The 27,444-nt window shown below is 38.3% G+C and overlaps 3 protein-coding genes across 5 annotated transcripts; 1 reads left to right on the forward strand and 2 right to left on the reverse strand.

The window, feature by feature from the left end:
- Positions 1-91: 91 nt before the first annotated feature.
- Positions 92-14,018, reverse strand: LOC106168574 (calcium homeostasis modulator protein 6). 3 transcript variants are annotated; one of them, XM_013547701.2, is made up of 5 exons: positions 3,853-4,084; positions 3,103-3,262; positions 2,241-2,377; positions 1,814-1,917; positions 92-1,256 (listed from the first exon to the last, which is right to left on the reverse strand). In XM_013547701.2, exons 1-5 carry the CDS (start codon positions 3,875-3,877, stop codon positions 1,044-1,046), a joined length of 639 nt encoding a protein of 212 aa, XP_013403155.2. In that variant the 5' UTR covers positions 3,878-4,084; the 3' UTR covers positions 92-1,043. The 3 variants fall into 3 exon arrangements, with proteins under 3 accessions (XP_013403155.2, XP_013403154.2, XP_086875087.1); XM_013547700.2 differs by having other exon boundaries at positions 3,667-4,079; XM_087018961.1 differs by lacking the exons at positions 3,103-3,262; positions 3,853-4,084 and adding an exon at positions 13,892-14,018.
- LOC106169885 (uncharacterized) lies at positions 13,945-20,212 on the forward strand. The gene is made up of 12 exons (XM_024074597.2): positions 13,945-14,114; positions 14,550-14,623; positions 15,103-15,350; positions 15,600-15,831; positions 15,987-16,333; positions 16,679-16,907; positions 17,213-17,289; positions 17,441-17,876; positions 18,133-18,264; positions 18,485-18,613; positions 19,178-19,273; positions 19,477-20,212. Exons 2-12 carry the CDS (start codon positions 14,560-14,562, stop codon positions 19,869-19,871), a joined length of 2,385 nt encoding a protein of 794 aa, XP_023930365.2. The 5' UTR covers positions 13,945-14,114; positions 14,550-14,559; the 3' UTR covers positions 19,872-20,212.
- Positions 20,213-20,706: 494 nt separating this feature from the next.
- On the reverse strand, positions 20,707-24,490 carry LOC106168573 (uncharacterized). The gene is made up of 9 exons (XM_013547699.2): positions 24,335-24,490; positions 23,735-23,795; positions 23,485-23,582; positions 23,046-23,288; positions 22,726-22,897; positions 22,454-22,570; positions 22,042-22,164; positions 21,718-21,903; positions 20,707-21,415 (listed from the first exon to the last, which is right to left on the reverse strand). The coding sequence occupies exons 2-9, from the start codon at positions 23,787-23,789 to the stop codon at positions 21,138-21,140; spliced, it is 1,272 nt and encodes a 423-aa protein (XP_013403153.2). The 5' UTR covers positions 23,790-23,795; positions 24,335-24,490; the 3' UTR covers positions 20,707-21,137.
- Between the last annotated feature and the right edge of the window lie 2,954 nt (positions 24,491-27,444).

Below are 27,444 nucleotides of genomic sequence, written 5' to 3' on the forward strand. Positions count from 1 at the left end.
ATGTAATAGGATACGCATGTGATTGGTGATGTTGTGAAGCGTGCATTAAAATATTTTTGTGAAAACAAGCTTGAATCTACTGACAAACGTGTCTAACAAAATACATCATTTATTTTAAAAAAAGTACATGCACTGATGAAATCGTTGCCAAAAGGAGTTGAGTTACATCCGAGTGAATGAGATCCGATGTGAAAAAATTCTACAGATTCTCTGATAATTTACAGTTTATTCAAACATTTATAAAATGGAAGAAACATGACAAGTAGGCAAATATGCATGCAGGTTAATTTTTTTTCTAAAAGAAACTAATGAGGCCTAGACAGTGATGTAAATGGTGAAGACAAAGAGGCTTCATATTTGCACGGAATGTGCTAGGTGAGATGTTTATGGTGTTTGACACAATTAAGTGACATTTCTCTTCAAAATCCTACAATAACAAATAAAACATTTGCAGCATATTTCATGAAGCTACCTGGATTCATTCACTCAGCTGTCTTGCAACATAACGTCCACATTCTTTGACTACTGACATAAATATATCCATCCTATCCGTAACCATCAAAGCCTCATGGGAGGGCATGGTTTAGCCTGTTACGTTACACAATAAAAAGAGAGATTAAGCTAAAATGCTTGTGTATTTTCGCTATAAAAAGTAGCAGATGTTGCTCTTTTTGACATTTCTTAAGAGAGGTGGTCGAGGTTTCACAGTAAAACATAACATATAATCCTTCAGGCACTGGCAAGGACTCCCTAACTCGGATAGATATATAATGTAGACCGAACATTTGCATCCTAACACTATTTGAGAACGCGGCACTTTTCACAGTAGCTTTAGTTTCCTCTTTAGTCCTTGTCTCTGAGTTGTATTTCTCTAACGTACATAATATGATATTTGTAAATTGTACTTTCAAATATCACACATAAAGGAGAAATCATTGTTAAATCATCTTCATAAATAGGCCATTGTTTTTTGAGGTACCGTTGGGTTTTTTCATAACCGAAAACACATTTGAGAAAATATATCATGAGCCTGTTACTCAATTTCACGTGGGTGTTTCTTCCTCTTTCTCTTTTTCTTCTGGAGGGTGATCCAAGACCCACCGCTGGAGAGATGTTATCAGGGGATCTTTCTTCTCATTAGGATCAATTGGTTCCTGTGATGGCACAGTAGATATGATGTCCCAGTCTATCTTGCTTCGTTCTTCTAAGTCCATAAAAACTGCAACATTTTCTTTCGCTAATGCTTGGGCTCGTTTCTGTAAAATAATTTATGAGTCGTTAGTAGCCACGTGGCACCTTAGCTTATATTAGGTTGCGAAGTCAACGTAAACTTGTCTATTCTCCATGTATATGCGACAAAATTACTGCTTATGAATAATCCAGTACGTTTGGGTTTTCATTCATACACAATGAATATTGTTTAGGCGCTTCAAATGAAGGTGGTTGATTTATCTTTCCAAGTCTCTTCATGAATAATCATTGTGCTGAGCTTGACAGCCCTATACATCATTGCTCATTCCATGTAATATGATTCTCATGATTATCTGACAAGACGATGTTGAGGGAGGGGAGGTACCCATCGCCTAATATATTAATATTTTTCTGAGGGCGAATAACATACATCCAGAGAAACACTTAAGTCTGAGTTAACAATTATGTTTAATTTTTTAAAATTAAGATTGAATTGAGTACAACTGTATGGATCTCCCGCCTCTCTTAACTGAATATATCCAGACCCTGTTTCGTAGCTTAAGGGTGGAAAGTAAGCGGACTTGAATCGATAAATACTATGTTAAAATATACAGGGTATTACCTTGGCTTCACTCTCATATTCTGTGATCTCATACTCTTCGTACAGCTCTTCGTACAGATATTGGTGCCATGTGAACCGGCTACAACTTCTCTGGACTAAGAAACCTTTAAAATACAGAAAAAATACAAAATATTGAGAAAATCGCATTGTACAGGGCAGTCATGCAATGCTGTGACTCCTCCTTGGGGACCAAGCAACCAGCGGCCAGGCGAGATCATACTGCCAAATAGACAATTGTCAAGAGATTATGAAAACCAAGATCACTACATTATCTTAATTTCTTTAATTTTTAACTTAAAGAAATTAAATTACAAATTATGTTCCTAATTTTGTTGTCATAACAAATTATAATTGTGCATTTAGGTAAATGTAAAAGATAAAAGATACAGTGGAATATATTACATTCGCAATAATATCTCTCCTTTACCTGTCAGAGCTGTTGCCACCCCGCCTACAAGAATACACCACGAAATCATCTGGGACTCGGATTTCAGAGCTTCATGCTTTAATAGTTCGGTAGCATTTTTTGAACAGGGAAATTGATGTTTAGCACACGAATAATAGCTAAAATGAAAAAGCGACAATTGTGGATTAGTTGAATATACAAAAGTGAAGCATTGCCTCTTGATTATTTTTTTATTTTATTTTTATTCATTTTTATTATTTATTTGTTTATTTATTTATTTATTATTTTTTGTTTTTGTTTTTGAGTATCAGACAATTCTTTGAAAAAATGAAGGTGGGTCATTTATATAGGGGTCATTGAGCATTAATAATATGAATTTGTAATGCAATATTGCACTGGTCTCTACAAGCTGTAATTAAGAAAAATCCCAAAGAAAAGAAAAACACTGTTTCGGCAGCAAACCCAATTTTAAGTGTTTTAACGAAGAGGATGAGACGAAACTTTATAACCTGTTATCATTATTTTTCGTAGCATCATTATTATCCGTTGCAATTTATCCTTCAATATTAATGTACGTCTAAATTGTATCGCCTTTAAACTGGCATGATCTAAAGAAATCTATATACTCAAACTCAAGAGAATATCCAATCAATACAAGTCACAAGAAACACATGTACACTGCAGTATTGTGGCTATATCAATTAATACCACTTACTCACGAGGGCAAGTACCAGTTTCATATTCATATTTTTTCTTAAAAGAGGGAGAGAGGTAGTGAGAGGGAAGAGAAGAAGAGTCAAGAAGAAAGAGAGAGTAATGTAGAATATAGAAATGTTTAGAATATGAGACATTAATTAAGAAATAATAATAATAATAATAATACCTTCCATCTAAAAAACCCACAAACAGCCAAGCAGAGGGCGCCACACACGCTTGACTAATGACACCCCACACTAGATAGCACTTGTCTGCACCCTTAGATGGCACCGTGGTTTTGCAGCACCCCGTAATAAGGCGAGTGAGAGCACGACTTAACACAAGACCTGTTATAAAAGAGTAAAACGACAATGAAATAAAGCCCCTTTTTACGGGTCTTTTACGATTTGATGGAAACAACACACAGGTGTGGTCGACCATTAAACAACAGCAGCACCATCTACTAGTACTAGTACTTCTCCCTCAGTGTGTTACTTAGCAAAAATATTCAAATGACGACCAAATCACTGATGCTATTGTCATTGACACAGTGCCTTGAGAATCTATTATATTTAATTGCAAAATGTTCCGCAAAGTGCCCCTCCCCAACAGCACTGTGTAATTCACAAAAACATCAAGTCCCAGACTATATCCACGCCAGAAGTTAGAAATAATCCACGCCCTCTAGAATAACTCAAATCTACCTGATATTTTCAGTTTCTTTTCATTAACTCTTCGTGGTAGTCCTTACCTATGGTCAAAAGACCGAGTGCCGGCGCGGCCAGAAACAGGCTGCCATAGACGACGTTTTGTGGCCATATACAAGGACACTGGAACACGACCACCTTGAAGATCTCCTGACCACCAAATGTGATAAGAATCACCACTATGTTGAATAAGGAGGTCCCGTTTTCCTTTATGATACCTGTCAACTTACCAAAACTACCTGGCAGCGACGACATATTTCTTTCTTTTCACAAGGTATTGGACTGGCATGACCTTATTTCTCGTTCATATGTATAAACATTAACAACACCACATGCGTCTGCGCTAAAATGTCGCACAATACAAATACGCTGTATATTGATCCGAAATCTCGCCGCTTCTAGCGAGAATGCACATTAACATTACTAGTAACTTAGATTATCTGTTTGGTATATAGAACATTCATTCATATTGGCAAATTGAGAAGATTTTGTGAATATACCTATGCAGAGTGTGTGCAAATTTCTTTTTAAGATGAAAGGGAGAACGACTGTTTGTATGAGATTCATATTTCACAATAAAACATTGTAAACAACTTATAGAAACATAACGAATTCTATTTTACCACAAAAATAGCGGTTATCGCAATTATTTTGGAATCTGTGCTTGTCATCAGACCACGGTGACCTTCACAGATGACTATACCTCCGTAATACAATGTAATCTCTTAATAGATTATTACAAAAATCAAACTTTTTAGAAAAAACATGGACTAACTTTGAATGTCAGTATGGATTCATTCACCATTGGTAAGTATGGGAAAAACGTCGTTTACCCCAGAAAATCCCTTTTTTGCCAAAACGAACATTTTTTCCTTTTAATTCGATACTCAAGAATATGGAGTTTTTAAAAGTGTAAAAAATCTGTGTCATGGATGCATGAATTGTTTAATGCATGCAGGTTGGTTACATAAGCATTAAGTCGTATAACTCATGATATAAAAAAAGGTGGGAAATGTTTTGTTAATCAAATTAATATTGTCTCTGGGTTCCCCAAACCGAGGTGTATGGCACGTTCAAAGATTAAAGTGATACTAACTGTTCGTTTTGGCCAAAAAATGAATTTTCCTGGAGTAAACAACAATTTTCCCATACTTTTCCCATACCAATGGTTAACGAATCCATTTCTACATTCAAATTTAGTCCCTGTTTTTTTTTTTTTTTTTTTTTTTTTTAGTTATTAAATCTGATGAGATTTGTGACGGGGGCTTTTACGGGTGATAAAAGTGCGTCACTGTATAGCTACGAACAACTACCTTTTCCGGTTGAAGGAATTTTATTTTGCTCATACTATACATCAAAATGAAGATGTGACCACGAAGTCCCCTGCTCTGTTCTCCCTCAGTCTCTCCTTTCTATGGTTCTATTTTCCCGACACACTGAATGCGGCAAAACGCTGCATTCTATAATAAAATCAGGTGGTTCACATTTCACGTCATGGATAGAAGTTTTGATTCAACATTTACTTAATTATTAGAAATACTTATTCTTGACCTTCGACTTAAACATTGTGATTTGATTATTAATATTTAATTTTGACTGAACCGGAACTGGTCATTTTCCAAGGTCTAGCGAAGGGGTTATTTAATACTAATATACGACATCGAGAGATAATCAATTACATTTTTCTATGTGCAACCGCTGTAGCTCTGTCCAATTTACTTGCAATTAAAGCGACGCGTTTGCTGACCACTAGAGGTCATTAACTACGGTACACTGGTTATTCGCTGGATAATTTAGTACTTGAGATCGGAAGGTTATTATGTTTGGTAAGTGCTTGAACGTGTAATCAGACTTTTTTGTTTCCGAAATCTTATTGAAACTGGTGAATTTTAACTGTTTTAAAATTCAAACTAAATTCTTACTAAAATTTGTAACACTACCGTGTTATATAACCTTCCGTCCTCGAAGAATTTGGCTCCGTCCAAATCAATAATAGGCGTGTCTGGTTTGGGAGGGGGGCATATTTGCAAATTTGTAGAAAAATCAATGGGGGTGGGGGAAATCAAGAAAGAGAAAATAATAATGATAATAAAAGTCCATTGAATTGAAGGCAAAATTAGTCCGTTGTGTACTCAGTTCTATTTCAGTCAAGGTTAGGCAGATCTTCGTCCTCCATCCCTGCTGGAATGAGTCTGGCATCTTGCGGGATGGGTTCATAAAGGTCATCTTCTGAGGCCGATTCCTCATCGGCTCCTACTGGGTGTTTATAAGGGACTAGAGGTGTATTGTCCTCGGCATCCCAGTCAGAGTCCGATGAGTAAACTAATCTTTGGGCGCTTCTTCTGGGTGTCTGGTGTGGGGCGTCCTGCCTTGCGAGGGACATCAGAGTTTCACTGGTGGCATCCCTAATTATATCAGCATATCGGGCTTGTCTCTGCGAAGGATGGGTGTCACGTTGGTAAATGTGTACTGACAAGTCCTGGGCAAAAGTTGTGGCCTTGTGTAGCTGCTCCTGAATGTCTGGATCGGTAGTGGAACAGCACACGTGGATTTGGGTCCTTTGGCCTAGTATCGGGGCACTCATGTTCTGTTTGAAGATGAACAGGAGGCTCAAAAGTTCACCTACAGCTTTTTCTGGTTTAGGTGGACAGTCCCTTCCTAGGAATTGGGCTGTCGTCTGGGGCATCCAGTCATCTATGATGATTAGGTTGGGCTGTCTCTGGCGCACCAGGTCAACAAGATCTGCCAGGTTTTCCGTGTTGACTAAGGTGGTCATGGGGCGATACCTAACTAGTTCTGCGCCTTCAAAATCTCTATCCTGGTTTGTTTCAGTGTCAATGTAATGAAGCATATGCTTCAGCATGGCGGCTGCCAATATTAATACTTCCATGATGATGATGTCTTGTGTCAGTGGTATATCGGCTAGAGATGAATGATCTGTGCTGGTAGAAGTTGGGGTTTTATGTCCAAAAAATTTGAGGACAGGACAAAGGCACTTCACAAAATAATCCGAGGAAGCCGTTTATGGTTTTCTAATAGTCCTTGAATACATGTAAGTCCTTTTTGTTTGATATAGGCTACAGCCATGGGAGGGGGGTTATGTCATCATTTCAATTAACAGGAGTGAAAGACAAAACAATAATTGGGAGATTGGGATGGAATTAAATAGGAGGCCCTTTTGAGAGAACACCTGTACACTTGTGAAGTCCAAGTTACATCGAAATGTGCGAAGACAAAATCTTAGTTAAAATATATAATGATACTGAGAATGTGACGATAATAAACAAGCAAATCAATCAATGCAGGTACTGCCGACATTACGTATTACTATTTTATCAATATTAATAAACTGGAAGTACAACAACTTTAGTAAGATATAAGGTATCACTTAGATATAAAGTGAATAAACTGGTCATTAAGTAAAATAATTGAATATGTTTTTCAACATCTGTCTTCTGATCCAAGTTGACTGCAGTGCATGTACAGCTGTCACGTTACTAAGTGTGTGCGTCAAACTCTGATAGAAACTAGTGTGGATATCTAAACATTTGCAAATACGATATAAATAATAAAAAATGTCTAACTAATTCATCTTCTCAATAAGAGAAGTCCTTAATCATTAGTCCTAAATGCGGTTGTGTGCATATGCATTCTTGTTGCGTTTAACATGGTTCAAGACGTATGGCAACCTTCAAGTGTTAAATAGCCAACAGTACTGATTGGGGTAGTGTGGAGATGTCCAAACATAGGACGGGGAAATGTTTTCTAGATTTATTGTAAAATAAAATAAAAAGTATGAACAGCAAGAGAAAAACCGTAGTACCTTCGATACAATATGCTATGATTGAATCAAGAAAAGTGGTTGTCAATGAAAGAGATTGGGGTGTGGGAATTCGAATGATGTTAAATCCTCTAACAGAAACAATGTTTTGTAGGGATATGAAAAGCAATTATACTTGACGGAGTTTGTGCCATAAGATTGCGCTTGTTAGGAGGGAGACACCTGATTTACCAATGGCGGTATAAGTTAAGATGTTGGAATCTGTTAAGAAATCAGGGGCTGTATCTAATATGGTATCAGTGACGGAGTGATATACTGGTTTATTTTGCTTTATATGTGGGAATAAAATTAACTAACTAGCTAATAACTTTTTCTCTACCTAATTCATCTAGTTGGCCTAAAATATATCCTAATGCGTGACCTGATGCGTCGGTCGTCAAAATAAAAGGTTTGGACATATCTGGGAATGACAAAATGGGAGGTGTCACTAGTGCATTTTTGAGAGTTTGAAAGGCCTGTTCACAATCTGTGGACCATTGAAAGTTCTTATCTTTGTGCAATAATTCATTGAGTACTTTTATGAAACGTCTGTACCAATTGCAGAGTCCTAAGAAACTGCGTACTTGTTTAACATTTGTGGGTGTTGGAAATGTTCGAACCGCTTCTGTTTTTAAGGGGTCAAATTCTAAAAATGACTGAGATAAAGTAATTTTGGAACAGCAAATGTGCATTTTGAAGGTTTCAACTCGAAACTTGCCTGTCGTAAAATGTGGAAGACGTTCTGTAGATGTGTTAAATGTTCCTCAAATGTTTTGGAATACGTCAAGATGTCATCAACATAAATTATGACTGATTTCCAGTTCATGTTTCGAAATAAATTGCTCAATAGATACAAACTAAGTCTTTTGAATTGATATTGTCCAATGTGTGTGACAAAAGCAGATTTTTCTTTTGAATCATCATATAGTCCTACTGTCCAAAAAGCTGTATTTATGACGGCTAGTGAAAAATGTAACGCTTTGGAGTCAGCTATGGAAGCAAATATGTCTTCCAGACGTGGTAAAGGAAACGTCATGGTTTTGGTGACTGCATTTAATTTACGATAATCAATCGCGAATCTAAAATAACCTTTTTTCTTTTTTGACAAGTACAACTGGACTACTCCAGGGTGATGTGGAGGGTTTTATAATATCGTGACGTAACATTTCCTCAATCTGACGATCAATTTCGGCTTTGGACTTCGGATTTGTGCGATAAAAACGCTGTGCAATTGGAGGGTGTCAATTTGTTTCAATAGTATGTTTGTAAACAGGAATATGGCCAATTTCTGATAGATCGGAAGCAAAAATGTCTCTGTTGCTACCAATGAGAGATAACAATCTGTCTTTTTGTTTGTCGTCGAGGTGAGTCAGGTCAAAAGGTATGCCTAGAGAGAGTGCTGTTTCTTTATCTTTTGCATCGACTGGTTTTATTGGAGGGGGTAGGGATTTGTCGAAGTCAATATGACTAATCATATTTGCGTTTTCGTGGTATGGTAATGGCTTTAGGTGTAACATTTGCCACGCGATAATAACAATATCGAGAATATAATATATTGACTGTAGACGCACCGAGTAAAGTCTGGACATTGTTCACCACTTCCAATAAAACAGTGGTGGGTTGCTTTTGTATGACGTGAATACGGGATACATGGACACTCACTAATTTTTCACAGTGTGGCTCTATTGTAACAGAAGATGTAGATTGGGCAAGGCCAAGTTGATTGGACATTAATAAACACACTTTGATATCGGGATTTTTGATAGCCATACTATGATCAGACAGATTGAGAATGGCAACATGTTTGTGAAGAAAATCTAGACCTAGAATGACAGGGCGGGGTAATTTTGGAAATACATGGAAATTGTGCACAAAGTTTGCTTTACCGATTCTAAAATTGACGTTGATAGTTCCCAATATATGGAGAGGTTCATTTTTGACACCTACTTTCGTTTTTAGACTGTTGGATCGGTTGATGTGAGAATCCGGAATTTCTCAATTTTGTAACTTTTGCTTTGAAATATATGAAATAGAAGCACCGGTATCTACGAGTGTATCAAGCTTTTTGTTTTTCACAGAAATGAAAATGAAATTTTGAATGGGCTGATGTGATGCTACTACAACAGACTTACTTTGATCTTGTGTTTTTGGTTGACATTGTTTTCTACTTGAGCGACAAACTCTCGCTAAATGTCCTATTTTGCCACAAGTACGAAAATTCATTTTTAAAGCAGGGCAGAGATGACAAAAAAATGTAACATACCACAGCCATTGCATGGAGGGATGTCTCCTCTTCCTCTGTTGTTCTGCTGGTTTCCTGAGGGCCTGGGTCGAATGACAGGATTGTTGCGTACTGGGGTGGTGCGTTGAAATCTTGGCTGCATGTTGGGCGTGTCGTCTAAGCGGACGATACTGCCATCGCTGTTGGTTTCTGGCGTATTGGTAGCGAGTGTTGGGCGGTGATCGCGGTTGAAAATCGGCGGCCGTAGGGTTTCTACCTGGGTGTTGTATCGGAGTGATTGGTGCTGGATTCACAGCAGATACGGCCAGTTGTGAGACCTGCGTTTTGATTTCGGATAGTATGTATTCAGCGCATTGATAGATGCAGACGATGTGGTGGGTTGTACTGCAGTTTCTGAATGTCTGGCGCGGGCAATGAGATCCTCGAAATTGTGACGTTCGTGTTGTGCTGCGACCATGTAGAATAGCCTGCATGGCAATTTTACTCTCGCGGCTTCGCGTCTCATTTCCGCTATATAATCTTGCACTGGCTGAGCATGTTTTGGCGGCGTTGAAATAAATTGGACACAGTAGCCCATTTTGAACTCTTGGTGGGTTGAAATCGTGCGCGGAATGCATTTTCTATAGCATTTATGTTCTGACGCTGATCATCGGTAAGTGTGTCGAACCAGTCTAAGGCTGCACCTCGCAATAGTAACGGAAAAGAGGCTATTTGTTGTCCTTCTGTCATACTAATATGCGACATCGAGAGATAATCAATTACATTTTTCTATGTGCGACCGCTGTAACTCTGTCCAATTTACTTGCAATTAAATCGACGCGATTGCTGACCACTAGAGGTCATAAATTGCGGTACACTGGTTATTCGCTGGATAATTTAGTACTTGAGATCGGAAGGTTATTATGTTTGGTCAGTGCTTGAACGTGTAATCAGACTTTTGTTGTTTCCGAAATCTTATTGTAACTGTTGAATTTAAACTGTTTTAAAACTTAAACAAAAAGCTTACTAAAATTTGTAACACTACTGTGTCATAGATTATTACAGAGTATAGCCATCTATGGAGGTCACGTGGTCTGATGACAAGCTCAGATATCAGAATAATAGCTATAACTGCCGTTTTTGTGGTGTTCAAAACAGAATATTTTATATTCCTATGAGTTGTTTACAATGTTTTTATTGTGAAATATAGATCTCATACAAAGAATTACTATCCTTTTAAGTTGTCGGGTCATTTTAGACCGGCGGATCCAGGTTTTTGCAATACCAAGGGTCATTTGGAGTCTGGAGTGGGTACTATGGGTTGCCGTTAGGGGTACGCGGGGGTAGCCCATTAGGGGCGGTCTATATGTTGAAGAAGAAGAAGTCTATGGTGGAGTAGGTGGGCTATGGGGTTACACAAAGTGGGCAGTTGAAATATTCATGTGTTTGTTTAGTTTCTGTCGACAAATGCGCAAATAAATGAAACATTGATAAAGATAGTGAATCAATAGCTGGAGGTTGAGAAGTCAAGTCTCCCTAAGAGTGTCTTTGATATTGTACAAAAATTTTATCTAAAAAGGGAATTGAAATGCGTCTATTAAATTCTTTAATCATAAATATCATATTCAAGAATTTAGTTTATATGTAGACTATAATAAGTTGCAATGATGTGTAAATGAGAATAACTAAATCCGTATGAAAACAAGTGTTACTTACAGGGTTACCACTAAATATGGAATATTATTTTTTGGCGAGTAAATTTTGTACAAAATATTTAATTTCTCTCTAACTACTTTAAATCCAAAGCTGAGGTGTCACTCCATGTGTAGCCAGGTGTGTTACCTAATTACCACACAACTCTCGAAACAATTGATGCATGCAGTTGCATGTTCTGTGGTCAGAAATGTGAGGGGTGGTCTTTTCGGCAATTTCTGCCCTTGTATAAAAACGCATGGGTTTGGTCAATCTTTGGAGTGTGTTCAGAGAAGCAACAAAGGGATCGCTCTGAAACTTCACAGGTACCTTAGTGAAGATATGGTTCGACAGCTAAGCAACGCAGCTTACTATGGGATTCTTGCTCTCAGAGAAAATGGCCAGAAACAGACAGCCATTGCCAGGTAATTCAACATTTATCAGGAACCGTTTGTGAAGTCCTCCAAAGAAATGCTGCTACAGGGGCACCTACTCTAATACCTCGACCAGGGTGTCCGCGTATCACACCAAGAAGACAGGATCGCCTTCTCCTTAGAGGACGCCGTGCTGGTCGTACAAAGACAACCAGTGTCCTCAGAAAAGAGAGGCAGAATGTCATTCAAACGCCCGTTTCAAGGTCCCTCGAGAACAAGAGGTTACTGCAAGCCCATTATTTTGCACGAAGGCCAGTAGGGAAACCACTGTTAACAGCAGGTCATATACAGCGACGTCTGCAATGGGCTGGGGACCACGTGCGTTTGCAGCCAAAACACTGGAATCACGACGTTTTCAGTGATGAGGCCAGATATGGATTTTTTAGGGTTGATCGTCGAATCCGTGTCCACCGACGTGTACGAGGGGCATAAAACGATGATTGTGTACTGCCTAGGGTGCAAGCAGGGGATGGTAACGTCTCTGTTTGGGGAGCATTTCATGTCGGTGCCCAGAACCAGTTGGTTTTTCTAGGAGGCAATCTCATCCAGGATTCCTACAGAGACATTCTACAGCAAACACTGCTTCGATTGGTAAGAGTCATCTTCAGGAACAACTTTGTGTACCAAGACGACTGCGCAACCCCACATCGAGGCCGCAGAATCACTGTTTTTCTTCAGAACCAAGGGGTTCAGCAACTCCCCTGGCCTGCAAACTCTCCAGTTATGAACCCAATTGAAAATCTGTGGGCGGAGGTAACTCAAAGAATTAATAGCTATGGTCCTCGGCCGGTAAATAGTGATGAACTGCGACAGGCAAATATCACTGCGTGGAATGATGTCCCCACCCAAACTCTAAAAAACGTGTCACAGGGTATGCCATGTAGGATGAGGGCGCTGCAAGCGGCTGCTGGAGGTCATACCCGCAATTACTGACTTTTCATGATTTACTGTAATGAGTTCTTTGACTGTGTAACATATCACTGTCCGGAGGCTATCATTTTCTTTAATATCTTATCTTAAAGTTTATACTGACATCAAACTGTTGATATGGTTTTCTGGGGGTGTTCCTTTCTTTTGAATGGCATCTTATATCAGATTTGATATTATTGATCAAAATATCTCACAACAGAAGACTGGATGTTATTATCACTCAGTGACATACTTTTGTAATGACTCAAGCCAAAAAATATTTAATCAGCACTCAAAAATAACAATGATAAAAAATATTCCATATTAAGTAGCAACCCTGTATGTATCACGTAGACTACAATACTTTTCAGTGCGTGTGAATGGTGCTTCTCCCCTGCAGCAATGCACATTTATCACAATCTCTTCTGTTCATGCGATAATCTTACAATAAGTAAAAGAGGAATTGAAACCGTCCATTTTCTTTATCAAATCAACAAACTACATGACAATTAATTTATACAATAGAAGTAGAAAAAATGCCAAATACCAAATTGAGTGAATAAGTATGTACGCTACTGATTTCGTTGGTGAGTCGGTGACTTGCATTGCTTTAATTTTAATAATGAAAGAGTATATCTGGGAGTGCCATAAAAATCGGAAAACAAGATAGAAAATTATATGTTCAAGAAAATTCAGTTGTTTTTATTAATGTATTTAAGTTTTTGTAAGCACTTAGCACAAAAAGTATAATTTGACAGAATCTTCAGAGGTCAAGAATAACTGAAATTTTACAACTGTGTTAAAACCTAGTCAGAATGTCTAATAGCATTAAATGATAACGACATCCCGTCCGATAAAATAATATTTTAGCGCATAAATTTCAGAAGGTATTGTCAAAAGATGTAGAGAAACAGCTTATAAAATTGTTTTTTTTTTTAATTTTCCACATCAGCAGACATTAGCTTTTTGTCACTAATGCCATCATCGGCAGTTTACCTATTGTTTAATTTATGGCAAGTGTATCCCACATCAAGGCAAATTACTTTTTTGACCTCTGGCCGGACCACTTCTCATAAAAGGCAATCAATTTTATGACCCCTCATTTTCGTCATTTTGCGCAGTGACTCGAACCGTCACAAACTGAGTCATGAGACAAAAGGTGAACGTGTGACAGGTCGCGGACTCCCCCTCACCTGTTACGATGGTACTCCTTCCGGTCTCCTCTGGGCGGTCCCCATAAACCCATGTTTACGGGGTTTGTTGAGAAAATATGGGAAATCTTCAGCTAGAGTGGAGTAGGTACTGAACAAATGTAGTATAATAATTGACCTATCACGAATCAATACCTTACCTACACCGGAGTCTTGAAATTAATCGAACAGGAGTGAAACAGTAACCACTGCTAGCGGACGAAGGGTAGGTTCACGTGTCCGTGTGTTATATTTTGATATTTGATATTGTTACCTTGAACCACAGGACTGTGAAAAGTCGCAATATATATTAGACCCATGATTTATTTTGCTTAAATCTGTTTTCATGTAAGTAAGAAATATCAATTTATTGGATTTCTGTGTTGTTTCGACCTATATTAGTAGTGAGGATAGGGATTGTATGTTAAAACGATAAAGAAACATTCATGGAGCAACAAATAGTACACCAAGGAGCAATTCCAATATAAGAAAGTAGTAAGTAAAGCGCTAGATTAAAACAAAATGACGGTTACTACATGTATAATAGTAGCATGTTGTGTTAGAACATATTTTATGCATTACCCAGATTATCTTAACAATTGTGTATTTTAATACTTAAAAGTATATTGAATAAAAACACTTTTTGCTTTTCAACCATTAGGCTATAAGCAATGGAGTTCGGCCAAATCACTATCGTAATTTTTACTCAGATATATTTGTGGACACAAATAAAAGGTAGGTCAAATGAACCTCATGATACATTGTCCAATGTGTTGAGGATTTCGTAAATTTTGTTGAAGTGAAATGTAATGTTGGTCTATGTAATATGCGGCGTCACTAGCCGTGGTGGCTTGTGCCCCTAAGGCAACGGGTTCAGGGGGGTTATAAACCTTGGAAATGGTGACAGCCTCGTGGTGGCATAGTGCTTTAATCTCTTACATCCCATATATCAAACAGTTTCTCTAATGAGTTGATGAAAATCGCTTCCACTAAGATGAACACTTTATATGTTGAGGAAATTCACGACAAAGGTGGAATGACTATGATATTAATGGATAAAATATTATAAATGATGCATATGAAGTAGTGGGCCTACATTGTACTTTAAAAACAAGTGTTATAATACAAAATATTAGAACTATTTCGTTTAAACACAAAGACCCATTTGCTTATATTTGATACGTTTAAACAAGTTTTTATCATCAAATCGCCAGGCTCCATAGTGACGGTAGGTGACACTAACATTCAGTCTGGGGATTCCTGGGCAGCCCCTAGACAAACTCGTATTTGTGCTGGATACATCATCCCCTCATCCGGGTATGTATCCAGTTTCCAAGCCTATGTGACTAGGGCTGGAGGGACCATACTGTTACAGGTATGGAGGCATGCCGGAGAGACCAAGTACTTCCTTGTAGGACAGCAGCCACTTGTTCCAAATGGACCTGGACTGAACTCTATAGCGGTGAGAACATCTCCTAGACTGTTACATAAAAATGCTGATTTGCAAAGTGAGGCGTGCAGTGATTCTCTAAATAACAGACCCTTTATTGTATGAATAAAATTTTTACTTAATGAATATTTTTTAAGACAGAAGAATGAATTTAATACCCTGTTCTTCCACTGCAATCATGCTTTCCTTTTCTCTTTTTATTGTAAAACCATAAGTATTGCACACTAAAGGATTATTTCATGCGTTGCTTTAATTTTTCAGATACCGCCAGGAATCCTGTTAGTCGAAAAAGGAGATCTGCTTGGATTTACAAATACTGTGGAGAATGTTACTTTATCCAGGAGAACTGTCGACGAAGTTTATCCTCTATATATATACGATTACGTGTCCCTGAACGATGGAAACCCTCCCTCCGTTTCCTCATCGCCGCTCACGTTTGTGCAGTCCCAAGAAATAGGTTACAGATACGCCGTCCAAGCCTCTGTGGAAGTTCGTAAGTTGTCGTGGTGTCATCCAATGAATAAATTCTGTTGTATTATTATCCTTTTCCGCCAAAAAAATGGAAATATCAAGTAACATATTTCAGTAAATTATTTTTAAATGACCTCTTCGTATGTCTTCTAAACCATGCCAATTTCTTTCATTTAGCCGACATGACGGACTTGCCTTCAAATACAGATCCACCTAGCCCACCTCAAACGTCAACAATCGTGCCATCCATAACCCCTGGCTTTGAAACCATAAGAAAAAACGGCAATATTCTCAAGAACACCAATCTTTTAGTACGTGGTGGGGGTAGACGATTATTTCTGGACACGTCACTCAAATTCTCTAAAGGTGTGGTCACTGGGTTTCACGTTTTCTTCAAGACTGCTAGCAATGTTCATATTCAAATATGGCGGCCACTTTGGATGGCTCAATACAATCAAATGATTTACCAGCTAATCGCCAGCAAAAAGTTGCAGCCTCCTAGTGTGGTTCCTAGCATTATGAATGTAAGTATTGTTCATAGGTAGAGGACGAAAATGCTCCTTTTATAGCTCCCAAATTCATGAATATTCATTTGAATGGCTACAGCCGTGGTTTAGTCAAATAAAGATTCCACTACGAATGGAATTTTGTTAGTTAATCTGATACAAAATAGCCAGTCATACAGGGTATTTATGTTCCCCTAGAAAATTCTGTGGAATGCCCCTTCATTCCTTTTCTTTCTCTAAGCAAGGTAAACGGATGGCGAATAACTTAACATTTGTGCTTTAAAACTTTTTAAAAATAGTTCATTACTAAACCACTAAAATACATCTGCCAGTTCGGATACTACAACTAGCATTTTAAATTAGGTTAACCTGAATGAAACTGACTACATTGCCGTGGAAACTAATGACGTCCTGGGTTTCTTCAATGAGGAAGATATCGGTCCTATTCCTTATGACTATGAAAGCAATCGGATGTACAAGACCTGCAGTGCAGTGACAGGGTGTTCAACCATCCCCACAGTCGGTAATATCAAAATGCTAGAAGACCTGGCACTCAATTGGGCGTTTTCATTTGCTGCCACGTACAACACGCGTAAGTTGTATTTTTTATTTATTTAAAAAAAAATTATTTATTTATTATTATTATTATTATTATTATTATTATTATTATTATTATTATTTTGTGGGGGGGAGGGGTGTCTAAAGGCCTCTTGTTATCTATAAACCATGGTGATCTGCTGCACAAATGTTTACTTGGTGTGGTTAAGAATATGCCATTGTAGGCCTACAAAAGAAGTAATGTCTATCCAGCATAAACGTAGATTCCTATATTTTCAGAAATAATCAACTGTTGCTGAAAAAAAGCCAAAGATAAGAAAACTACGTTCACTATTTCAGAGTATTGGAAGTTTTCTCTTCCTAGTGCACCTGAGCCGACGTTACCTCCAGGACCAACTGGTCAGATTGGACCAAAGGTAAGAAGAACTAATACCAGCATATTAGATGATTGATTCTACCTTACGGTTACATTAGATACCTGTACCAATGCCAAAGGCTGGGCTTCCTCACGGGGAATCTCAGCTTAAAGTTGATAACAAAATAAACTTTAGTCATTTGAAAACATAGGGAGAGGTTGGTTCAACGGGAGAGATAGGAGACACGGGTCAAACGGGTCTCAAGGGTGAGGCGGGACCACCAGGAAGTACCGGACCACCAGGACCGCAAGGTATTACGGGGCCCCCAGGACCCAAGGGTGACCCAGGTCAAAATGGACCAAAGGGCGACACGGGACTTCCAGGTCCTCAAGGCCCTACTGGGGAGCAAGGCCCACGGGGAACAACGGGTATGACTGGATCCACTGGAGAGACCGGGCCCACTGGACCCAAGGGACAGACAGGAAACACTGGTCCTACAGGAGACTCTAGTACTGGTCCTGAAGGAGTGACGGGTCCCCAGGGACAAACTGGATCCAAAGGGGATAGAGGATCAACGGGACAGAGAGGGCTCAAAGGAGACACCGGCCCTCCTGGGTTAACTGGCCCGCCTGGGTTTCCATTTAATGGTATGCTGTTGTGGCAGAGACCAACACTGAGATGAAACCATTTTTTAATACCGTGAAATGAAATTTGATGTGTAATATGCATTTACTAGGTGAATAAATAAACCACTTTTAGTAAGCAAGAGTATTTTAGTAATAAAATGCCACAGGCAAAACCAAGCTGTTTGCGTGGAAACCGAGCTGAAATGTTAGATTGTCTTTGTGAACTGTACAATTAATATTATTATTATTATTATATTTTTCCTTTCCCCTTCCTCAGAAACCAACGAATGTGCAACGGGCCTTCACGACTGCGACTCCGAGCACGGCATCTGTGTGAACTTGTATTCCGGCTATTTTTGTCTTTGTCAGTCTGGGTACGTGCTCATGTCAGATGGCAAGGCGTGCACAGGTTGGTAGGATTATTATTATTATTATTATTATTATTATTATTACTTTCTATTAATAGAGCTGCATTCAATATAATTACTGTGTAAATATATTATTGTCCCCATTTTATACTTTGTAGCATTCTGCTGCATTTTTTTAATTTTTTTGGTAGTCTGTCATTTGGCTAACCAAATGCATCTTAACAATAAACGCCCTTTGTTTTACTTTTTACCGTGATTCAGAGGATCGATACTGTAGTAAAAACAATGGAGGTTGCCAGGAACAGTGTTTATCCAGCTCCAATGGTTCCCAGTCATGTGGATGTGTTTCTCCGGGGCTGACTATGGATAAAGACGGGATGTCTTGTATAGGTACATCCAAAGCAGTTGCCTTATTTTCTTAATGGATGTTTAACAAATATGTGCCTCATTCCAGATTTGTGATGTTTAAGGACAGACAGATCACCATAGACTGAGAAGCAACTAAGTCAACAAAATGTTTTACCTATAGGTTTACCTTTACGTGTCTAAAATTAATTTTCCTGAATTTTTATAAGTAGTTCTGCATAGGATATTTCTAAGTGATTAAGGGTTAATTGCTAATATTCATATGTTTTTTATATATGAAGGTCAGATGCATATTGTTTGCCTCATATCATTTTATGCACCTTCGCATTTTCATATTAAAAGGGGGCGGTGTGCGATTCTTTTCATTTGATTCGAATTCGACACCCTGACAGTCGACTGCAGTTGTATTCATAGTCACAATCAATACAATCGGTACAATACAATCGTCACCCTTGTAAATGCATATTTTAAGTCTTCAGAGTCTTCGTTAAGTTGTCTGAGTAAATGCTTTAATGGCAGAATTTGATGTCTGCCCTTCATGATAGTTAACATTTTTGTATGATTATTCAAATTTGTGGTGCATTTTAGATATAGATGAGTGTGAGCGAGAACCATGTGATACAGATTCCGTCTGCATCAATTCCTACGGCTCGTACGTCTGCCTCAGCTTATTAAAAGATAAAGGTGAAAAACTAAGATACACAAGTTCCAAAGACAATTTTTAAACGTGATTTTTTTAAATTTCATTAATTCGTGAGGCAGCTGTGCCAAGTTTGTCACATTTGCAAAACATTATCAGAGAAAAATAACCCTGCTCTTCCTAGGATATGACAGTTTTTTCATTTAACATTCTCTAAATTAATCTTAAGATTTATCTTTATTTACAGGAAGCAGTATAGCAAGTGGGCAAACGGGAGATGATGGTCTCCCGAATTTACTATCCAACGCTATGATTCTTGCCATGATCATTTGGCTAATAGTCCTGACACTATTATACATAGTTCTGGCTCTCTGTTGTTATACACTGGTCAAAAGAGCCAAGCGTGAGAGAAGAAATTTTGAGAACGCCATGAAAATTCCGAAACTTACTCCAAATTGGTTATTAAAAGCCGGAGCCAGTGAAGAGATTACCTATGACAATGCCCACATCGAGGTTCCTCCGGGGCATATGTGGTTTGGAAGGGACTCCGAGAAACCTTTGGCAGCGGAAAGTAGCGAGCCTCTAGAGTATGACAGGAGACAGAGTCAGGGGCATCCATTGTACAAAACGCCTCCTAAATGACTAAAAGTTTGACAGACATATAGGATGTCATATTTGTGCTAGCAGACTGACAAAGACTAGCCCTTCAATCAATATACGTTCATATTAATTTACAAATGGGTGTTAATGCTTTTGTAAAACCTTTGGAGGTATCGAGTTTTGAGATGAAATGATATTACATAATGTTGCTCCAAAGTGTATTTTCGATTTTTGATAACTTGGTTCAACATCACTAAAATGTAACATTTGAAAAGTATTCTGTTGCTGTCAAACAAAGGGTACTTTACTGGAAAAGTTATACATATGCCATATTTGTTATAAATTTGTATATTTTCGTATATAAAGTCGTCTGTTTCATTATAGTTCGTTATCCATTGTTTTGTCTCTTTCTAACCTTAAAAGTACGACTAAACAAAACATTGAAGAAACGTCAAGAAAACCATGATGGCTCATCATCAACATTATTTTAGAAAGTTACCGTTAAGTGTACAACTAACATTTGCAGAATTATCCGGTGTCTGACATAATCATTTGCCCTAAAATAAACTTCCACGAAAACTTTGCCTTTAGGAAAATTTTTGGATTGGTCTCCTTATCTTATTGTGTCCCGACATGATATACGGCATGGTCGGGTGTCCACCCTTTCATTGATTCATAACACATTTGTCTTCGTGTCCCGTCATCTTTGGTACACCCACCCACACTAGTCTCTTGGCTAGTCTCAAGGCCGTGAGTTATGCATGTAGGAATCTTCAGATTTTATCTGAATCAAAAACTACAATGCTACTGTAAGGTCTGGTTATTGTCGTTTTACGCTATTCATTGTACACATGACTCGAACTGCTGTAAATTTTCAGCTTAATTGGCACATTTTTTATTCCCACGAACCATATGTCAGGTACATTGTCCTTATTGACATTTTACAGGGAAATGGATTTCTGTAAAACAGCAAATCTATATTTAATTTTGTCTTGAACAACTGTAAGAACGGTATTCAATTAACTGATAATCCAGTTGTATTCCAAATACATTTTGTACACATCAGGCAAGCATAAAGCCTACAGTATTGAAACAAGAACAAACAGGACAAAGAAGTAACAAACGAAGTAATCAAAGCAATAATTTATAAAAAAAATATATAACTTGGCCAAATTTGAAATAATGCACTCTCACTCACACTGCCACACATCGGCCATCTGATCGTGCAAATAGCAAATATAAAAGTTTCATCAAAAATAGTCTACTTTCCCTTCCATTTCAAGAATAGATATATGTCAAAGATCTTCTTTAATTTTCTGACGACGAATCCCTCTCCCTCATGCCCATGGGTAAATCCTGAAAACTCCGCTCGTGATGTCTGGGAAGCTGGGAGAACGGGAACCGAATGTAGGACGCACTGGGGTTGGCGTCGATCCATTTTGGTGGATTAGACCTTTTTATCCTACAACATTCGCAGCAGACGACAAGCAGTACAAGCAGGGTCAGCACAGTCAAGATGATCAGCCAGATAATAAGGCTCATCATTACGGTGTTGTTCAGCAGAGCTGTGTCATAGACCGGTGCTTCTGAACATGAAGATGAAAAAGGATATTATTATCATTCTCAAAGTGGCCTATAAGCTTTTTTTTATTTTCTAAGACCTTTATAAAAATGAGATAGGCATACACCTAGTGGATTCAGGATATCAACACGGAAAGCCCCCCCCTACTCCCACCCTGTCAGTCAGCTGCGAAAATATTATTTGAAAAATAAAAACCTTTGTAGTCTCATATCAAGTGATGTACGGTATACATATATGGCTTGTGCCTTAACATCTTCTCATTGTTGATTTGTAATTTGTACCAGAGAAAAATAAAGTAGATTTTACCTGTTGTTTGTGTTGCCGCTAAAGGCTGCTGTATCTGTTGTGCCTGAGCGGTAAGACTGTCTGCAGTGACAAGAAGCTGCTGTATGTATGTCAGTTGGTTGGTAGTGTCACAGGTAGCGGATCCAGGGGTATTTAGACACAACTCGGAGTCACAACGACCAGCATCCAGCTGACATTCGTCAATGTCTGTGCAGAAAAGAATACAACTTGAGATATGATCATTTTTGGAAAAATATATCATTAAGCGTTACTTTGAATAATAGTCAAGCTAACCCCATTCAAGTTGCTGTGTGTTTTTTAGTCATAATAAAATTTGTTACTTACCTATACATTTTCTCTTGTTTTGTGCCAATTCATACCCAGCCCTGCAAGAGCAGGCAAAAGAACCGATACTGTTCTCACAACTGTGTTGACACCCTCCATTGTCTTTGGAGCATTCATTGATATCTAAAGGAAACAATTATATGATTTGGTTAATTTTTGTAAAAAAAAAAGAACAAGTACTTTGTACAGGTAACATCCACCGATAAGAACCTGCGAAACTGTGGAATGCATGTAGCAGCTGTAACATAACCGAATGAAAATGTCAAGAAATTGGAACAACGCGCACATAAGAAAAAAAAACGGATAATAATAGTCCACAGAAAGATAAGGAGAAACTTTTATTGAAAAATTGGCCTTGCCGGGATGAAATGGAAAGATGTGCCACAGATAATGATTAGATTTCAATGTTTACCATGTTGACACCTGTCACCTGTGAACCCAGACAGGCAGGTACAGAAGAAGGATCTGTAGTCATCAAGGCAGGTTCCTCCGTTCTGGCAGGGGTAGGAGGCACACTGGTCGATGTTGTCTTAAAGAAGGAAAGCAATTACTGACAATCTCCAAATCCATGAAGTACATTGTATACTGTAAATATTGTACCTTAAACCCAAAGGATTTGGTCAACAAAAATTACATCGATAATTTTTGTGAATTTACATTCTGTTCTATATTACTGTCCTTTACCTTCTGTTGTGGGATCCAAGGCTGGTCCCTTTGGCCCTGTGTCCCCAGGGGGTCCCTCTGCACCCATCTGCCCTCTAACCCCCTGCTCGCCCTGGTCTCCTCTTGGACCTTTCAAACCCTGTGGCCCAGGGGGTCCCTGGGCGCCTGGAGGGCCTGCCTCTCCAGATATACCCTTTAAAGCAGTGAATACGTCTTGTGAGATATTGATAGGGGTACATTTTATGGTGTGTGCTTAACTGTAGGCCCCAGAAGTAACCAAACTTAACTCCTCAGTAAAAACCAGGGGTTATAGCGATATGCAAACACTTTCTATATCTTACCGGTTCACCTGTGTCTCCCCTTACTCCAGTCGCTCCCATGGACCCTTGATTTCCTTGGACTCCTGTGGGGCCATCTCCACCGGTGACTCCTTGACCTCCTTGCACTCCTGGGTCTCCGTGAGCACCCTGGGATCCCGTAAAACCCTTGTTCCCCTGCACGCCCTGTACCCCCCTGACTCCAGCAGGACCTTGAAGACCGATTGGTCCCTCTGGTCCGGCGAGGCCGGTATCTCCTGTAATACCCTGCAAGGAGATTTCGGGTACGATTAAATGGATAAGTTTGTGACTGCGTTTTTTACATCAAAACCGCTTGATATCTTTGTTGATAGTGTAATATGTAAGGAGTATTGTATGATGTTTACATCGGTATCATTATTAAAAACACATAAAATACTGTTACGTTGTCCCTTTTTTACTTGTTGTAAAGCGAATACATTACCTGTGTTCCCTGGGGCCCTATGTCCCCAACATCACCTGGAGGACCGGGGGGTCCAGCTGGACCTGCAGGACCTTCGTACGTTGCCTGTTGACCCCTTACTAAAATAGATTATCAACATGTTTTTCAAGTCAAAAATATGCGTATGTGAATTGAGATTTCATTTGCGAAGTCAGATGAGATCATTGTTGTAAATTATTTTATTGCAAATATTTGCCTATCAAACTGTAAGTACAGTACAAAGTACATTTACCTGTAATCGCTAGGCAAGAAGCGAATGTCAGAAACAGCAACACTTTACAGTCCATTATTATCTGCAAATAGAAAGGTTTCTGGTGATGTAATATTGCGATGCAAATGCCATTGGGTTAAATTTTGTATTATGAAATATCTATGAATGTTCTGTCAATGATTTCAATATCAAAAAGCAGTGCCCCACAAAATACTCTCAGCTGATGCACCAAGTTTCGGATTGTTTACCATGCTCAGTAAGGTAACAGCTAGAGTGTTCAAGGTAGACTTGTTTGTCAAAAATATCAATAATCTTACTTCATTCTTACATTTAACTACTGGCTATCGTTCACGTACAATGTAAAGCATTATGAAGCATTATAAAGCACCTTGCTTATACTCTATACCTGTACCCCTAACTTTCCTGGACTCACGGGTTCAAACACTCGTACACAGAGCATTCGTGATAACATGATCAACTACGTGTATACGTAACAGCAGACCCTTTGAATTTTGTAAAGAAGAACACTATACGTATTGTGACAATTAAGTTAAAGACAAACATTAAGTTATGGTGCAACAAGAGATTTGACTTCAGTTGTTCCACCATGTTCTAACTCACCCAGCTATGTTAACTTTCTCCTATCCATGGCGCTGAATAAAAGTACCTGCAAAACGACGCTTATAACAAGCCCTCAGTCTCTTTAATTCGAGCGACTCAATTTCAACATGGCGCCTGTGAAAACATTACTTCAATAGTCGTATGGAAAATACAATATTCACATTACGTTGTTTGGACAAATGAAAGAACAAAGGGGGACGGATCTAAAGTGGGAATGAAATGACCCGATTTACATGCACGAATGAAAGGCAACTTCAAGCAATAGCGACATAAAATCGATACAAAAACCAATGCGATTAGAACGTTCACATTTAATCTATTATTGATTTATTTGTAAAATCATACTATGATCATGAATGTGATTTTTTATATTAACATAACATATGAAAGATGAAAGTTGATAGATAGCAAATATGCAGTTTTTTTCCAGTTGTAAACCTCCTCCCGTGACAAAAAAGGGGGGGGGGGGGCATAAAGCTCACAGCAGGATGGTCCATTTACTCAGTACATGTCTTATATTGCACCATTGATTTTTTAAAAATATAATCAAAACGACTGTAGTGGACTTTTAACATTCTTAATGAATGAGGGATGAATGAAAAGTTTTGAGCCTCAAAGTGTTTGGAGTGGTCTTTTCATCTTTGGTGTTTTGAGAAAGCAACAATTCTCTCTTACGACAAGTCAAATTTTGACTTACTTCGTGCATGGTTTCATAATAAATGGTGTAAGATGTAAGGACAGTGAATGCAAAGACTCATATATTGGGGGGAAAAGACAGCCATGAAGGGCAGAATGTACCAACACAGACGCCCTACCTCAGGTGATACATACGACAGTATTCACCCACCTGCAAAACTTCGGCCATACTTTTGCCACCGAGGACGACATGATTCTCGATAAAAATAGGACTGGTTCAGACAAGAATAACAGAGGCCATTCATAAGCGGGTTGAACAGCAGCCTCAACAAACCTGGTGGTCTAAGATACCAACTACCTCATCTGTGGGACCGGTGTAACAGGCATGGAAGTCCGGGCACCAATATGATTAGTACAGGTTAGGGTTAGTTAGAGTATTGGGGTTAGTATATGGGACCAATGTCACCTGTACAAAGTAATGGGGAGCAGACTACGGTTCCTAGCGGACTTCCATTCTTATCACACCAGGCCCTGGGAGACATCCGGCGAAGACCGTCACCACATGACACAGGTGACGAAGGAGGCCTTGTGATAAGGTCGAAGCGTCGTGATCTCCGCTTCCAATAAGGTCCAGTTTAAGATTCAATTTTATCATTATGTTTATTCATTGTACTGTCTTTATAGAGAGTCTTCGTAACAGTCGTGGGCTGTAAATTAGACTAATTTTGAATAATTATTATCATCTAGATTTTACTTTTATAATTTCATTTACCGTCATGCATGGGATACACACATTAATTTTCTGAACTTATAAAAAAGGACGATTCATCATTTAACTGGTGTGAAATTTGGACGAAATTCTGACAGATAAAAAAGGAGAAAATAAAGGTTCTCAATTTAGCTGGTTATTGACATTGCAAATACAGTATAAACCTTCAAATAAAATATGAGCACGTTTACAGATATGTAAATGTTCAATAACCTTGCAAATTGATTTTAATGAAGTCGTCTGCATATGCATACATTACCTTACTTAAGTTAAATCTTGTATTTCGCTAAAATCTCTATATTAAGTCGCCCCATTTCAACTATAAAACCGAGAGGAGAACAAACGAGTTTTTGGATTTTGGAAATAAAGCTGCTGTGTTGTGTTGATTTTTTTCTGATTATAACTGAAGTCGGGATCGTGAGCCAAATTTAGATCATCTTTACAGAGTAGAGCCCTCGAATAATTGATTACCGTGTCACGCCTTACAGCAAACAACCCAGTACAATCTTAAGTGTTAGACACATTAATGTACGACTTCGTTTATCACTCTGAACATGAGTTATCCCCGCCTAACTCATGTTTCTTATAGGTCTATATGTAGTAGTTCTAAAATGAGCTATTCAGAAGGTGTGCATTAATCTGTGAGGGGACCGCATCTAAAAGGGAATACTGGTACATATATAATAATTCCATTTACAGAATTTCAACTCGAAATATTTGGAAAATTAAGCAAAAAGTGGCCACGCTGCATTTAATCCTACGCTATCTAAAAATCGTACACGGTAAAAACAGTGTTGAGCTCCTAAACATAATTCTAAGCGCCTGATTTGTCTCATTTCTTCAATGGGTTTAGCTCCTAAGCATGTTACACTCGTAAAACCTGAATATGTTTGGCAATATGACACGTTTCGGGGAGATGTGAAATTTATTGAATCAGGTCAATACATATCATTAATACAAGATAATAAATTTAGAAGGGAGAGTTCACTTCTTATATACCGCACTACTGATGCGTCTCAGCGCAGTTTTATTTTTGGCCCTGATACAATCTGAGTGTTTACGCTACTGCATGCCGTACGAAGCGCTGAAAACTAGCAAACGAAAATATCTTTCTCTGCCAGACCAGGAACTTTATCCTTGCTTCTAACCTTAGTGCTGGATGTCAAGCACGGCAGGTATCGTTAATGATAATAAAAATGATAATTTTTATAAGCTCTAGCACATTTTTATAAAAGTTTATGACCAAACAAATACATAAGTAGCGTACAGAAATATGTAAAATTTAGTGTACATACTTGAATATAAATGATAATATATAGAAGACTTTAAACAAAATAGAGCTGCATTACATTACAGACTGGCTTAACTATTAATATTAATGCCTAAATTATTACACATTTCTCTCATTTAGAAGGTAATTATTTTGTTATTATTTTGCCATCTCGCTAGATGTTTTACACCCAACCCAATATAGAGGAGCATTTCACATGCTAAAGTGTCAAAAAATAAAATTGAATGAATTGAAAGTTGTATTCAATTTTTTAAATCAAATATGTGTATAGAACAAAAATCCGCTACTGTCTCAATTTAAATTCAAATTTTAATTTTTACCATGTCTTTTACATTACGCAAAGCCCTAAATGGTAAAGTATGTTCCAAAAACGTGCGGTAACGTATGTTCCGAGTCATTTAATTTAAATTTTTT

The sequence above is a fragment of the Lingula anatina genome, chromosome 1 (genome assembly GCF_051362555.1).
Source record: "Lingula anatina isolate TDL-2025a chromosome 1, LinAna3.0, whole genome shotgun sequence".
Lineage (NCBI taxonomy): Eukaryota > Metazoa > Brachiopoda > Lingulata > Lingulida > Lingulidae > Lingula > Lingula anatina.